The 17,412-nt window shown below is 39.3% G+C and overlaps 1 protein-coding gene across 3 annotated transcripts in view; it reads left to right on the top strand.

Moving 5' to 3' along the window:
• The first annotated feature begins 8,289 nt into the window (after positions 1 to 8,289).
• PPP1R3A (protein phosphatase 1 regulatory subunit 3A) overlaps positions 8,290 to 17,412 on the top strand; it is a 34,914-nt gene continuing 25,791 nt past the window's right edge. For all 3 annotated transcript variants that reach the window (XM_009566656.2, XM_054056742.1, XM_054056744.1), the window contains exon 1: positions 8,290 to 9,107. In XM_009566656.2, the coding sequence (XP_009564951.2) occupies positions 8,314 to 9,107 (794 nt within the window). In that variant the 5' untranslated portion in view covers positions 8,290 to 8,313. The remainder of the gene's footprint in view (positions 9,108 to 17,412) is intronic.

Genomic DNA, 17,412 nt, shown 5'->3' with positions numbered 1-17,412 from the left:
GTTCCCTATTGAAACATAATGATTAATGAAAAATTGATGGTGGCTAGGTAGAGTTGTGAAAGGATTAGACCCTCCAGCGATATGCAGAACAAACTGAAACCAATACGCTGGTTCCTGTGTTCTACTTAGTCAAACATGTTGCATTTAGCACAATAAATGTTTGTTTCATGTGCTATAGGAAAATACTATGTGAAATGAAACTTATTATCAAATTTTGCAGCTGCAGGGTACCTGTTCTTGGTGAAATCGAATTATAGCACAACCCCCCTAGAAATTGCTCTTCATTTTTCTTATTAACTCTCTGATCCTAATTGTGCAACTAGTTTTCATGTTGAGTATGCACGTGACTGGTCCTGCTGACCCAGGGAACCACTTGAGGGAGCAAGTACCACTCAGAGGAAGTGAGTTATGTGCACTGGGACCCTCAAAGCACGAACTGTTGCTTGAACTTTGACATTGCTTTCAGCTTGCTTAGGTCTGACACAGTTAAGGACAAGATACTAATCTCATGGGAGTAGTCAAGAAAGGTAATTAAATATGTTTAAATATTTTCAAAATATATATTTCCAAATTAGATCTATGTTTTGAGGCATCAACAATAGCTGTGAAGATTCAACCTTATGAGGCTGAAGTTGATGTTGTTCTTCAGGCTCTGATGCATTCTGAAAATAATCCTTGATTGCTTCATTCAGACCTAATTCCAGCAGAAAGAGAAAGAGAGAAAGGGAAGGGCTAGTGGGTGGTGGTAGGCTGGTGGGACTAGAGCACCTATTAAACTGTTATGACCAGGAGTCAAGACTCATAATGTAGTATTATAGTTCACCAGCTCTTCACCAGCTTCGTCACTCTTCAATAGAGGATGATAATTCCGTGGGCCTGACCAGCGTTGGAAGTTTTCTTTCTACATCTCTAACTGAGGCCCCAGGTAGGCAGCAGGCTTCCCTACGTAATGGGTCCAGTTTGCAGATTAGACCTTTTGTTACCTTCAGAAGGGAGTCCCCTATGACAATAACCCATCTTTTCTTCTTAACAGAGGCGGTTTTGATGGATGGTTTAGTGTGTCTTAACCTAGGGAACATCTCTAGGCTGAGACCCCATCATCCTCATTGCGGTTTGGTTCCACTTGCAGAGCACTTATTGTGCAACGAACCTGAGAGGCTGAGGGTGACACAGAGGAGACACACCTGATGCGCTGGGCAGGAACCTGCTGCCATTCCCCTTCATCTCCTAAATTTCTCTCCTTAGCTGAATGGACAGAGGATGTGTGGTCCTCTGTCACACAAGGCCCGCCCGCCTGTTGGGTCTGAGACAGGGAGCAAAGAGTGCTATTCCGGTGGTCAGTCTCCCTCTCACACTCCCTGGTGGTCCTCAGCCTGCTCACCTCCTCCCTGAGTTCTGTCACTAAGCAGAGGAGTTCCTCCACCTGAACACAACTCTCACCAGTTGTGTGAATTCCTCACCAGTGTCCTATTCCAGTGCAAGAAGGGATGCTCTGCAGCCTGGAATCTGGGTGGCAGCATGCAGCCACGGGAGCTCTGACTCTGAAGCTACATCAGCATGGCTGGTACAGAGCTTGGAACAGACTTAATTTTCTGCTGGGTGGCCATCATGGTTCTCTGGTCCTTCTGGCCGAGCTCCAGCACCCTTCCTGCACGAACTGCCATGCCACCCCCTGCGTCAGCTGCTACGTGGCAGCTGCTGCATCTGGCAGTCAGGAGCCACCCACTCCTCACTCCCTCCTGCTTTCCTGTTTTTTCCGGGGCTTCCCCAACTCAGGCAACTGCCTTTTTGCCCCTATCTAGTGCCTGGCTGCAGAACTTACCATCCCTGACACCGATTCTCACCAATTTAGCCAATTGCTTGCAATATTTAACACAAATGTTTGTAAATGAGGTGTAACTGGTATTTTAACAGCCTTGTCTGTTCAAAAGTCTTGGTAATGACATGAGGAACATGGGACTGAAGTCTCAGTGATGACTTGTTTTGAAGGCATTCATTTCACCTGCTCTATACCTAGAAATTCCCTGCCTGGGATGTTCCAAATTTGCCATCATCTTTCCGTTACTGGTGGCTTTTCACAAACTTCTGATGACTAATTTACCCAGTTGCTACTCCTGCTCTCTTATTTGCAGCTGAACAGTAGCCAGATCATAGCAGAAGTTATTGAGATTAGCTCTGAAATATGTGCTCTGGCACTTCAGATAATTTATTACAAGTCATCTCATATCTGTTGTTGCAACTGTAAGCAGGTCATGCCTAAAGGGGTTTCTACAATTATAAGACTAAAAGTTTGTTTTAAGCTCAAAATATTGGATTTGCTACAGATGATTAGCTTATTTTGACTTAGATTTGGGTTTTTTTATGGAACACTGCAGTTGCAGACTGGAGAGCAAATGTCGTTCAGTGGACAAGGACTATATATTTCTTCCCCCATATCTCCAACAAAGAAACATTGTCCATGTTTTTAAAGAAGAACTAGCCACAGGTCCTTGACTCTGGACCCTGCAGTGAGGAAAGCACTAGAGATTTCACTGCTTTCTTAGAGACTCATGGATACATGGCTGGAGAGCACCAGCATCTATATTTTTTTTTGCATGCCCAAAAACCATAGAATGGTTTGAGTTGGAAAAGACCTTAAAGATCATCTAGATCCAACGCCCCTGCCATAGTCAGGGACAACTTCCACTTGACCAGATTACTCAAAGCCACATCCAACCTGTCCTTGAACACTTCCAGGGATGGCGCATCCATGACTTCTCTGCGCAACTCATTCCACTATTTCATCATCCTTGCAGTAAAGAAATTACTTTCTAATGTATAAGATGTTAGGAGAAATAAATATCCAAATTAGATCAAGAACAAGCAAAACCATCCTATTAAGGTTTTCAGTTTTAAAGGCAGGTTTTCAGAAACTGAGGAAGTAGAGGTTTTAGAAGGAGTCATACTGAAGAATTCAGAAATTTAAATGTAGTAAAGGCCTGAAAGTCAAAAGCAGAAAACTTGAACTCAAATCCTAAGCAATAAGGAAAATGCTCAGGAAAGGGCTCCATACTTGAAGAGATGAACAATCCTTTAAGTAAGTAAAGGAAGGGAATGAAAGACAAATGAGTGAGCAGAAAAAGCTATATTTGGAAGGGCTGAAAGCCCTGCTTTCTGAGAATTTGATTTTTTTTTTCAAATATGCCCTCAGGACAATATTCATCCCATACTTCTGGGCATCTTGCTTATTCCTCCTTTCTCCACATTATTCCTGTCTTCAGAGGTGAAAGGGAGAAAATCTCTCTCTTTCCCCAACTCAAGGTTCATTCTAAAAAATGTAAGGCAAATTCTCTGGTTTATTCTGTTCTTTGTGGGAATCTTGTCACTGCTTGAAGTGTCTGCAAAGATTTCACGTTAGAGAGAGATACACCTTTCCTGGCTTAATGTCCAGTTTTATCTGAAAAGAGGCAGAGAAAGTGTACTGTCTACTCTTATTATAAAGATTTTTTTCCAGCACAGGGAAACAGATTATTCTTCAAATATCCACATACATCTTATTAAAACAGCGTTTTTGTTCCTGCATTCTTTACAGTTCTGCTAAAACATTGAGTTGTTAGAAATCTGAGATTTCCCACAAAACACCACTACACAGAAGGGGCTAACTTTATCAGCAAGGCTAATTAAATTGTTAATGATTTCAATTTGACAATGAATAATTTTTTAAAAAAAGATGAATGGGAAAATCAGAAAACTTGGAAATTCTGTTGCAGTAATGCAATCTGTTTAGAATTTTCACTGTGCAAACATTGTCTTTTCCTCTGTGAATGTTTGACTCTCAGTCATCACTTTAGTTTAAAAGAGTTTTGTCAGTGACTTAGCTGTGATTCTATGAATGTGTGCTATCCCCTTACAATAATTCTAATATTTCTTTTTTTTAATCTGTTTACAAAGACTGCAATTTTTCTACTTGGTGCTCTAAAAACCATACGTATTTTAAACAGTGACCTGGTTTGTAGTCTGGGTGACAGAGCAGACCAGTTGCAGTCATAGGACAAAGTTTTGTAAAAAAATCTGACAGTGCCTACAACCTGTAACTAAAATCAGAAAACAATTGAGGGCAGCCTTTGTCCTTACTCAGTCTTAGTTACTGATATTTAACTTCAATCATGGAATTTAGAGAGAAAATCTTGCTTTAGTGAAATGCTGTACTTTCTTCCTTAGCTCTACAAACTTAAAGAATGAATTGCTGTTTCAAAATACCTCTAGCAACAGACCAGCAATGTTTTTTTTCTAAGAGATATAACCTTTAGGATCTTCCATCAGGGCATGGTTTAGGGAGTGTTAGGAATGGTTGGACTCGATGACCCAGTGGGTCCCTTCCAACCTAGTGATTCTATGATTCTATGATTCTTGTTCAGCGTTTTTGACAGTCAGAACAGTGTTCTCTGCAAGGAGAAAATGTTTTTATGCCATATCCTAATAGATTTATTTAATAACAGTGAAGTAAGTAATACATCTCATACTCTCAGGTGAAGAAGTGCAGTTTTCTAGGGCACTGGGGCATACACTCTTAGGAAGCCAAGTGGAACCAGACTTTATATGCTCATCTTTAGTCGATGATTAAGACATAATTGTTTTTCAATTGACGCAGAAAGGTATATTCTCTCTCCTCCTAGTTAAGGCCAAGAAAGATCAACTGGCCAGTGCTAACAATAGATATGCCAAAATCATAGGCAGGTGCAAGTATTTTTTAATTAAAAGTCTATTTGGCTATTGCTTTTGTTACTCTGCTGTGTGTTTAATTAAGTCTCAAACCTGCTAATTCTGTGATTTTCTTCTGTGTAATATTTACTATGTTGTTCAATAGAGAAGCAATCCCATGCAGCGCTTAAGTTTTTACAGTTTTCCTCAATTCTACCTGTTGTTTCTACTGTTACTTTAACAGTGTTTAAGAACACCTAGAAACCCCTTGTCCTGATCCAATGTTTGAATTTGCTGTGTTCAAAAACAGTAAGGAAGATGAGGCTTTGGAAAAGCAGTGATTTAGAGAAGTTTTTCCATTAAAATGTTCTAAGATCATCTGCTGCTGTTGCAGTTTGAAAGGAAACAGATACACTGATGCCTCATTTAGATATTTTTGGGCATCATTTTGCAAGATGCAGAGAACAAACAATATTATTTTTCATTACAATATTTTCACAGTGTTAGTGCCATTCTTATATGTTTAACTATGCTTGTTTCAGTGTAACTCTATATACATTTCTGATAAAATACTTGTACTGTCAGGAAACATTCAACTCAGTACAAGCTATCCAGACAAGTCCTAAATCAGGAGCAGAAAAGACATAAACCTCTGCCTCTCTGCCCTCAAGAAGATGAAGTTTGTGAATAGGAAATTGCTTTCCAAAAGAGTGTGGCCTTCCTCTGTTCTCAGCTATGTCTGTTGGCCTCCACTCCTATTACCACTGATATTTCTTTCTTTGCGAAAGAAGAATCTTTTCCCTCTTTTAAATTGTTTATTTCTTAAACAATGTTTTTCTGTTTCTTATTTTAACTGACCTTACTAAGTACATGCTGCATCTCTCAGTAGATAATGGCATGAAGCTGAGGACTTTATTGCTCAGTGGTAGCACTTAGGCTAAACTGCTAAAGAACCATTTGGTTCCCAGCTCTCAAGTTTCCTTACATCCAGAGAAACAGAGAATTTGAATTCAATGAATTGCAAGACCCCAGTGCACAGGATAATCTGAGTCAATTAAAGTCACTGGTATGATGTGGTTTAAAAAATAAATATATGCATACATTTTTTTTCTTTTTCAGAACAACCTACAGCCCTTTACGTGGCATTCAGCAATTTGAGTGTTTGGGCAGAATGTCTAATATAGTACCTGCTGAAGCCAATGGAAAGAGTGTCCTTAACTGAACTGGTGCTGGTGCTAGACCAAGACAAATCACTGTTTTGTTTTAGCAAGCATTAAGAAAATAGAAATTACAACAAAAAGTAGTCAACAGATCAAAACTCTTTTTAACTGGACTTTAACCTGTTTTCATACAGTCTAGCAAAAATACCAGTTTCCATATTTTTTTGTTTTTCTGCTTTTCTCCTTCCATTTTCAACGAGAAATTGACCCATTCTCAAAGCATGCCTTGGTATGAGATACACTCTTCCTTCCCCTGAATGGAGATAGTGGGCAGCCCTCATCCTTCCTGTGCATCTTATCTCCATGACACACCAGAGCCCACCTGGGAAGTGACCTTCCATTTGCATTAGTCTATGCAGCTTTTTATAAAGAAAAATACAGAATGAGAAAGGGGAAATGTCTTTTCACAGAAATAGCTGTAACTATTAAGGTAACAGTGTCATAAGTCTGTTCTCTTTGTTTGCATAATTGATAGAGTAATATTTTCTTAGATTATGTTGACAGAAGAAAGTGAGTTGCCGTTACAGCAAGAAGCCTGATTTTCCAATCTGAACTTAATTCATAAGATACAAACCCAAAACATAAATGTGGCAAATCAGCTTTGCAGCCATGTGCCGAGCAGTAAGCAAGAACAGGCAGAAGTGATGCTTCTGGGATCCCACTGAGTGAGAAAAACTCTGGACCCTTCAGTGAAGAAAGCACTAGAGATTTCACTGCTTTCTTAGAGACTCATGAATACATGGCTGGATAGCACCACCATCTACCTTTAAATGAGAAATCTTGAATGTTTTTACTGCTGGCCCTTGTTGAAAAATACAGCATTGTGCAGTACTGGTTCAAAATTGACAATATCCACAAAGTTTATGTGCTGTGGTAGGCATTATGTAGTTTATAGTAGAAAGTTGTTTTATAGATCTCTCCTTATATGCTGTTGTCTTAAAATATGATGGCACTAGCGAAGAATTATTTTTTTTACAGTGGCAAGTGGGACAGCTATTGAGAAATTAAGATAGAAAAGCTTTGGAAAGACCTGGAGATGCTCTTGTGGTGTGGGAGGATGGCTCACCAGAAAAAGGTATTCATGGTAAGATGTTGTCTACCTTGTTGTCTGGTAATAGACATATCCAGATTAACTTCAAAGTTACCAGAGTCACCCTAACAACAAAGAAAATTATTCAAGGTGGCTTACAAGACATGAACCACTTGGGATTGTGTATGAAGAGTTAGGTGTCTAGACTGCACCAAGATCTGTGATGATGCCACAAATGCTGTCAGCTCCTGATGTGGTTAATGCCAAGAAAATCCTGCTATATTTCTTAGCTCGTACTGCGCTATTAAATTATTGCATAGACTTACCCTTTGAGACAGACACAGGGGAAATAGGAGAGGTTAAGCAATGTCAAGGAAAAAAAGTTGACATGTCACGTTCATGATCTTTGTCCCATAAAGACTTCATCTTTCCATGCATGGAATGACATAAAAGTAAAAGCCAAATGTTAACTGATTAACTTGATTGAGAAGCCATGGTTTCATTTCAGATCAAAGGAAGATAGCCTGCACAAAATTTGGGAGCCCTTTAAACAGTGCCACGTGTTTCTTCCTGTTGTTTATAGCTGTGTGGCACAGGGTTTGTGTTTCAGGGTTGGCTGCACAAGTTAATTCTGCCAGTTGCTTTTCTCTTTCTCTGTTTGGCTGGATGATGCTTAATGCAGTCTAGCATGAGACGATTTCATAATCTAATTAGTGGTGAATTCAGTCATATTTACAATGGTGCATTACAAATTCGTCTCCAGTGTACTCACTTCAATTTTTTATGGCATTCCTGGTTAATTTGGATTGCGATGCCTACTCCTTAGCTAGAAAAAAGCTAGCATAGTCCTAGGACCTGGCCCACTGGTTTAGCATTGTATATACATATGGCAGAATGTGACATTGCACTTCTATATATGAAAACATTGTAAAAGAATGGCCTTGAAAATATATGTAAGAATAATACACACTATAGAAACTATTTACCTAATGAAGAATACATGGCAATCAGAGATTAATAACTCCTCATTTGTGCAATGTGATGAATTTGTTGTGCAACATAAGTTGATTATCTAAAAATAAGTCTATTTGTGCAGTTTAACAATGCAAAGAAGTTAGTTTTTAAATGCTGTTTTTCTTAGCATGTACGGCCACATAAAAATAGGGAATGCAATACTTGAAATGTGTCATTGAATTTGTAACATCTAATATTGTCAGATGGAGAACAGACCAACATAACTCAAACACCATAGCATCTATTAATAGGCTTGCCTCCCTTTTGCAATGTCAACTGTAATATTAATCCTTGTTTTAAATCACAGTGTCTCAAATATCAGCTGCTACTAGACGTACAGTTGTTCTTCAGTTTATATCAGAGAGCCCAATGGAGTCTTTTGAAGGACCTAGTCGGTTTAGCAGGGCTAACTTATTAGAAGTCCCCACTGTGAATGATTTCTCATCAGAGGATGAAGATGTTAAATCTGACATTAAACCTCGTTTCTCTCCACTACCCAGAAGGCGGAATTCTGCTTCTTCAGAGGAAGAGGAGGCAGATACCCCCAGCACCATTGCAAGAAAAGTTTCATTTGCTGATGCATTTGGGTTTGATCTTGTGTCTGTTAAAGAGTTCAATACCTGGGAAGTTCCAAATACAGGACAAAATGATGACATAGTTGATGAAGTTTTCCCTCAGGAGGAATATTATTTCTCTCAACTCTTTATGTTACCTGCTTCGCAAGAAGAACTTTTGCACAAGGTGCGAGAGCAGAAAGTACTGTTGGAGTCAGTTGTTTTCCTGCCTGGGATTACCTGTATGAATGGCATTATACGAGTCCTCAATGTATCCTTTGAAAAAATGGTGTATGTTCGGATGACACTGAATAACTGGCTCAGTTATTATGATATCCTTGCAGAGTTCATGCCTAATTCTTGTGGCAGTGAAACCGATCAGTTCTGCTTTAAGATTTCTTTGGTGCCTCCTTACCAGAAAGATGGAGCTAAGGTGGAGTTCTGTATACGCTATGAGACATCAGTTGGTACCTTTTGGGCAAACAACGATGATAGAAATTACACACTGATTTGTCACAAGAAAGAAACTGTACCCAACTTGGATAATAAGCCACACAAAGAGGTTTCTGATAGACATCTTAAAGGCTGCTTAAAGACGACACAAAGCAGGTGAGATTACACCTTAACTTTTGGTAATTTATTATATAGCTGGCTAATTATATCTTTCTAAGTGTGGTTGCTGGAGCTGACACAGCCCCTGCTGTTTTCTTCTATTTTTTTTTTCAATGATAAATTGGATCCGACTTGTTTTCAGTAAATCTCTTGTATATATGAGCCAGTAGCTTTCTGCAGACAGGTTGGTTGGGATCATAGATATATGGCATGCATGCCACTCATTTGAAAAGTAGCGTGAGGGTCTGTAAGTTATGGGCTGTGTACTGATTTTGATCTCTGTAGGATATAAATTGAGCTGACATCAGTGAGAGCTTTTCTTCAGACTGAGGTAGCTGTACAATTAAAACACTTTACATCCATTCCCTTGATAAGCCAACAAAAAATTAAAAGGAAAACAAATCCTGAGTTTTCACATGATTTATTTAATATTCAGTTCTCTCCATGCAATTATTATAATAAAAACAGCACTGATGGTTCAGGAAGTAGATAACTCAGGGAAGGATCCTCTTGTAAAGAGAATAGCCGATATGACCTTTCCTATAAGCGGTTGGGCTATTCTGCAAGTTGTATATTGGAGTAATAATTCCACTGGTTGATGTTTCTGTCTCACAAATAGCGAAATGGGTAATGATTTATAAGGCGGAATTAGTAATATATTAAAGAAAAAACAGATACATAGACTTTATCTCGTATCTATTATTGCAATTAGATATAGGCAAGCCCTACATTAATTATAGAATAAAGTGGGAGTGGTTAACTTATAATTTAGCCCCACGTAAAAGACACACTCGGGAACAGTAATTTTTGGCTTCCTACTCTGTTTAACTCATGTGTATAAGCGGAACAATGTTGCCTGTAGAAATTTCTCAGATTTTTGCTCAACGGATTTGCTATAATCTATTTGAATGCTGCAGAACTGATTCTGTGTTTTACCTGCAGCATCTTTTGGAATAGTTAAATCCTGAAACTGATTTCATGTTGGGTTTTTATTTCCTATACTCTTTCCAAGTAAGGTAGTGGTGTTTCATTTCCCTGGTGCTCTTCCACTGGACTTAACTGGTGGGAAAGGAGGAATAGAAGTGCAGCAGGAGTGGGAACTTAAGGGGAAGGGAGACCGCCAGGGCTTCCCCTGTGCAGAACCTCCCTTCTCAAAACCCAGACCTGCTGAGAACCTCTGCTAGACCTAATTGCATGTCAGCCCTGTGAGGACAGGTGCACAATATGGCTTAGTGCCTGCATCAACACCATGGTGTAAGAGCAGCCGTGCGGCTAACCTGGGGCTTGATTCATAGTCAGTCCATAAAGCTCTCATGGTAATTAGTGTCCCTTGGCTCAGGTCTAGAGACACTGCAATGATGCTTCTGTGGGAGGACATCCTGACATGTCGGAACTGAGGGAATGATGCCCTTACTTGCCATGTAGTCAGATCCTGACCTTTGTGCCTTGTTCTGTGTGTCATATCTGTCCTTTAAGAAGTGTCACACGACCCATCCTGGGTAAATAAGATAGCCTGAGGTCCCCTGCAGAAGGACCATGATACGGAATACCACAGGCATACGCAGGCAGTGTGACTTCAGCCTGAGTTCAGGTAGCCTGCGTGGAGAAGATGACGGACACAGAATGCTGAGTCTTAATTAAGCGAGCCCTGGGCTTCCAGATTCTTTCAGAACTGAGCTGCAAATTTAGATACAATTGAACATCTAAAGTCAAATGGCTCCTAAGTGTTTAATTCTTTGAAGTCTCCTGTGACATATCTAGTGCTAGCATAAGTTGTAGAAGTGTTTTTAATGTGTGAATCTCTTTTACCTGTATATGCTAAATGTAGTATATATGTCAGACATACAGATATTTTAAAAAATGGGAAAGGAGCTAACAGGTCTACTCCTTAACATAAAATTTCCTTGTCTCTAATTGGAGAGTAAAGTTGTCTCCCTCCCTGTCAGGCTGCAGAGGAATATGTATATACCTACGTATGTCTGTGTGTATCTGTGCGCATAGATATATATGTGTATATATACACATAGGTGCATACTTGTTCATATATACACATACACACGTGTCTATTTGTGATATTAAAGCCAGAGTGGTCAAATACTTGTTTATATTAAGATTTGTTAACCGTTAACTGTTTTGGCAAAATGTTAACTAACACACTTTCAAGACACTAGTGGCAGAAAGGCATAAAAAGAACTTACGGTAAACGCAAAATGATTTGAAAGTATTTTTGGAACACAATTTCAGTGATTGCCAAAGCTTCTGAAAGACAGTTCTGGCAGATTGTAATCCAGGACCAATTTTATGCTACAGGGACTTCACTGACTTCATCGGAGTTACAGCTTTCACCAGTGTAAATGAGGTCAGCATCAAGGCCTTTTGTTTCAAAAGAACTAAGATGCCAACCTCCATTGCTCACTTGTTTTTCAAAGTGTCTTTGTACATGTTGCCCCTTTGAGTGAGGAGGAACACCCTGCAGACATCTGCAAAAGTACCTCATTATTCTCCTTTAGACCCTCATTAAAACTCCTTTGCTTTGATGTCTAGAAAAAAGCGCAAGAAAAACAAACCCCCCCAAAACTGGCAAAGCGAGGCTGCTGATGTGCTATGACTCCTTCATAACATGTTTAACAATGCTGCCTGTTTCCCTGCTCTCCTCCACCAGCCTCTCTCTCTCTCACCTCTTGTTTTATCTTCAGATGATAAGGTCTGCGTCTTGTATATATGCTGTGCTATATGTCCAGTGGGGGTCCTGGACCGTAACTAGCTTGTATTAGGAGCTACAGCAGTGCAAACAGTTATACACAGAAGTAATAATTTAACTTATGGTTCACACAATAAATCGGCAGATAGGGGGTATTGCTATCCATGCCCATGAGCTCGATGTTTTATACTAAAGATTTTTTTAATAGCAATCTGAATAGAAAGATGTTTTAACGGGACAATTAATTCAGTCCCTAATTCAAATTCAGAAACCTGCTATAACTTTTTTAAAAAAAATCTTGGCCCTGAGATACTTATGCTTTCTCTTAAATGTGCAATTTACCTCTTCAGTTAAAAAAAGACTGTTAAAGAATTATGTTTTCTAAGTAGAGAGTCTGACCGACTCTAGGGCATACTTGTGTGGCTCATTAAATGTCATTAGCGAGGATTAGTTGTGTTAGTTAAGAGAAAGGAATAATTTGAACTTTCAGAGGAAGTTACTGAAGAAACACAAATGATTGTATCACGTTACCCATAAGAATATGAGCCAGGATAGGGTTCTGTGAATGAGAGCAGTGGGGTAGCTTCTGACACCATTACTAAGAAACAAAATAAAAAGGACTTAACCCTCAAAAGTTGCACCTGAAATAAAGAATAGTGGGAAGTAAAACTGCATGGAATAATTAATGCTGAAAACTGTCTAGATTTCAGAACTACATGACTTGAAACCCTGCCTATTCATTACATGTATCATTTACCTTTGCATCTATGTCTAGGCATGAACAAATAGTCTTCTCTTAAAGTCACATAAAGCATTTGCATCTAACTGTATTTTCTAACTGTATTTTCCAAGCTAAAATTCTTCCCAACATAAGATTTAACTTTTTTAATGTTTTTGAAAAATCTTGAAGGGATTCACAGGTACAAAATATAGTTTGAAAAAATAACATATGAATGAATTACTTTATGTTTTAGTCTATTTGGAAGTATGCATTTAACTTATACGTACTTCTAAATATATTTCTATCATGTATACACACACTTAAACATTTAGGAAAATGTAAATTAATTGTATCAGCTCCACTGTTTTCTGGTTTTGTTTGACTTTTGTGCTGTTGGAACATGGATAATGATTCTGAACACAAATTTCTCCTGGTCTGGACCACGTGATTTTATTGTGAACTCCAGGCTCCTGCATTAGCCTGATAAGACAGGGACTCGTTCTGTGATGCATGAGGCAAACTCCTGTAGATCATGCTGCACAGCTCAGTGATAATGACCTGCAAACCATTTACACTGTCACTGGTGTGGCTGTGCCCCATTTCTGTGCTTGGTCCTGGTTTGCCATCTGTCAAGAGCAGCAGTACCAAGAGCACAAGAAAAATGGCTGATAAGCATAAGAATTGTTTTACAAAAGAGTAAAATGTGTGTTTAGATTCCTGTCCTGCCACAAGGAAGGTGGACGCTAGTGCTTTCATCATAACAGATAGAGTTATCCCCCTCTCACCTTTCCGAGCCCTCAGGTCTGTCACTCTGAATTGATGTTGGTCCTGTGCTTTTTTCATCATTGCCAGAATGTACCTTTCTTTGAACGCTAGTACAACAGTTCACTTGCCTCTGTTATGCCACTTTAAAACAAAACACAAAATAGGGCAATGCCTCATCAAGAACTACTCTATATAAAATCTGATATGAGAAGAAAGAGAGAAAAATCCCTGTGTCTGTGGGCCACCAGTGTCAGCTTCATAAAATCGTAGAATTGTTTGCGTTGGAAGGGGCCTTAAAGATCATCTAGTTCCAACATCCCTGCCAGGAGTAGGTACACTTTCCACTAGACTAGGTTGCTCAAATCCTCATCCAACCATGGCCTTGAACACCTCCAGGGATGGGACATCCACGACATCTCTGGGCAACCTGTTTGCCAGTGAGGAAATATCTTCTGTGCATGAGTACTCTCCCATCTTCAGCTGCTATCTCATCCCCTTTCTGAAGGAGGGCAAAGGAAGTAAGTTGCTGAAGATCCAGCCTGGCAGGACTGCACTGTGGTCAGCCAGTCTTCTGCAGGCAGATGGCAGATCAGTGCTTAGGCCGCCTTGACAAATGGAGTTCTACATCAGCTCATCTTGACCTTTCTCACAAACCCACAATGTGATTAAAAACTCAAAGGCTTCTGAGGAAGGTGGAAATAGCTTCACACATGCTTTGTTATGAGGAACAATTGTATTGTTCCCAGCTGGTTTATTTAAAACATGGCATTTAAATTACATTCCCTTTTAATGCTTGTTTTATTTTATTATTGCACATCATAATCAGAAAGGGAAAAGGAGAGCAGAAAAGGCGTTAAAATACACGTCTTCTTTGTGTACTGCTGTTTAATATCAAGGTTGTTTCTGGCATTTCAAGTCACAAGTTACACCTTGATCAGCATACAGCTATGGGATTTGACTAAAGTTTGTTACTATTTTTAGGCAGTGACTGCAGTCACTGTTTTTACCGGGAGAGCAGCTGCTAGAGAATCTATCCATTCACAGGGAGACAGCTAAAAGCAGGAGTCCCCTGCTATTCAATCTGACCTAGTATTCCCAGCCCTTCTCCTGGTCATTGCCAGCCTCTGACAGTTGTATAAGCAGGTAACACTGACACCAAAATAAGACTTCTCCAGGTACTTGAAGACCGTAATTATCAGGAATGCAGGATGATTATTTAAGGTGGTCTAAAATACATTATTCAGACAAGTAGGACAAAAGTGAGCTGTGGAACTGAGGCTGAGTATTAGGACATGCTTCTCAATAGTGACTTGAGTTATCTTTTAAGGAAATTGCTGCAGCCTTACTTTCCAAAGTAATTTAAAATAATTTAAGATAAACCACTTACTATTTGTTTTTCGCAGAATGGTTTTGGGTTGGAAGCGACTTTAAAGATCATCTAGTTCCTACGACCTTGTCATAGGAAAGGACGCTTCCCACTAGACCAGGCTGCTCGAGGCTCCATCCAACCTGGCCTTATGAAATATATTAAAGATCCTAAAGATAATATCGAAATTAATGGCATAAAGTTTTGAATCACAGAAATGCCAAAGAAACCGGTGGAAGTTATGGATGAGAATAGCACACACAGAACAAATAGATGCCTGATAACCATTCTTGTTCTAATTGGAGAGTACTTGCAGACTGAAAAACTGTCTCAGTTTTCCTTTGGTGGTTGTGGACTGTGCTATCCATTTATTGCAATGGAAATATTAAAATGATCTTCTAAACTTTCAAGTAACAACAGATTTGCTGTCAATCTTAGGCTAGTATTTACTCTGAATCTTATTTATGTCAGCAGTTTCTCTGTCACTTCCATGATCTACCTTAAAAAGTGCTCTCACCAACATTACAGAACAGAAATTTTTGCTCTAATGAATGGGAAATATTGGTTGCTGTAAAGCTTGTTCTCTTGTTTGCATAAAACCGTACAAAACTGATGTTTTGTAATCTGAGTATCATTTCTCAACTGTATGATATGCAAATACTTGTGTTTATATATGTATTGCTTGGCTATACACTTGTAAGATTCTTTTTTTTTGCAGTTGCTACAATTTCATCAATTTAAATATGTCAGTACTGTAACACTGTTAAAACTGACTCTTAGAGCTCTTTAATGCAGTAGCTGACTTGATCCTACAACAGGCGCAATAAATAAATTAATGAATGCCAAGAGTCTCACTGAACTTTGTAGAACTCTGCATGAGTAAAACTATCCTTGAATGTTAATATTTACAGGACCAAAGCTTATTTCTATGCTCTTTTATACCACTGATTAAGGACCTTCAGACAAATAGAAATATATTGCTAAAGAAACTCCTGTATTCCATTGTTCATTAGTTCTTTTGTTTAGTGAGATATCTGTTTTGCAAATTGAACAAGGCTGGTAATGACCATTTCAATGCTCTGCCTCCCATCCACTGTTCAGGCATCATAGTTTATAAATGTTCAGTTGAAAAAAAAAAGCTCCGCTACATTCACCTTGACTTGGCTAAGTGTTAGTCCTGAAAAGATGTTTAAAGTCAGAGAAACACTAACTGAAAACACTGGAGCCATATTTAATCGATGCATTCACTACCAATGTAATCTGAGCTGTTTATTCTGATTATGAACTTTAAGCCACGATCCAGTCACAGCACCGTGGCTCTGAAATTGAAGAAATTGATTCAGCTGCAGCCTAAGTTCAGAGAACCAATTGCCCATTATACTTGAATTTTTAAGATAGAACACGTATTTTCTGCTTAGTTACAAAAGGTAGAAAAAATGGTCCAAACAAATAGTTTGCAAGTTAAATGCAGTCCCTGCCATATGGCAAAGAAAGACAGAAGACCTTTTAAACACCGTGGGAGCATGTTAGAAGAGGCTATTTGATCCCTAGATCTTCAGTGACACACGGGAAAATATTAGTTGATATGCCAAAGCATAATGAGGGGCTTGGCTTTCTGACTGTCTCTCCACTCTCCTTCTGATCTGTGGAACCAGCTGATACTCTGACATTAAGCCCAAAGATTTATTGCTGCTGGTTACTAATAGCAGTCTTAAAGAGCACTGAAGAGCACTGAGATACACAATTGAATGTGAACCGCAATAATATTTATGGCTGTTGGACGATAAGTTTAAAATGTTCAAGCATGGATCACTTCATGTTGTGGCAGAGAGGGAGTTTGTCAGTCTTTCTTTCTCCCAGCTACCCTAGTAAATCTGCACCAGTGTCTCCCAGGTCGTCTTGGTAGAAATATTGATACCTATCACACAGCTGCCTTCTTGCTGTGTGGTAATAAGAGCATGCAAATAAAAAAGGTTATAAAAGCGTCTTTTTGTCATGATAACAACTGGGACTTTTATCTTCTTAAGATACTTGTTGAAAGATTTAGATCATAGTTGCTCTCTCAAGAATGACTGGCTAAGGCTTTTTGGGGTCATTTGATTTGTTCTCCTTCCCAGGGATGGTATCTGTGTCTTAGTCTCACCTGACCACCATCTATCGCTCTACAATCTTTCTAAGACATCTGTCATCTTCTCGCATATGTGCCTCAGCAAACCACAGTCGGCCTCTAGGAAATTGCTCTCTTGTGACATGCCAATAGGGGACTGCTCCTTCTTTACTTTTATCCACATGAGATCCAGGGAAAGACTGGGTGCCACATAAGTTAAGGTCTTTTTCCTCTCAAGTGTGCCCAAAGTAGACACAATTTGGTAGAAGTGCAGGACCTGTTGATGGTACTTGCTTTTCTGTCCTTCCATCTTTTAAAACAATGGGACACAGAAATCAGAGAAGAACAGACAGCCTTTGCCCCCAACTCCATTCTACAACACCATTATGGTATTGGACTATGACCCTTCCAGACAAAATAGCAGCCTAAGAAGTGTCTTTTCTGACGTCAGGCCAAGCTTAGCTCTTTCGTGGGAATCTGGACTCCTTACTCAGCTTTTCCTCTTCTTCAGCAGCCTGGCACTGGTGATAAGCTTCACAATAGTAAGGTGCTGCATTACTAATTCACAATGGAGCTGTCAATGGATATTCTGATCTTGTCTGGGGAAGTCTTTCCTGAATAAATTCTTTGTTTCTCAAGTTC

The sequence above is a fragment of the Cuculus canorus genome, chromosome 1 (assembly GCF_017976375.1).
Source record: "Cuculus canorus isolate bCucCan1 chromosome 1, bCucCan1.pri, whole genome shotgun sequence".
Taxonomy (NCBI): Eukaryota; Metazoa; Chordata; class Aves; order Cuculiformes; family Cuculidae; genus Cuculus; species Cuculus canorus.
This window is presented reverse-complemented; position numbering and strand designations above follow the sequence as displayed.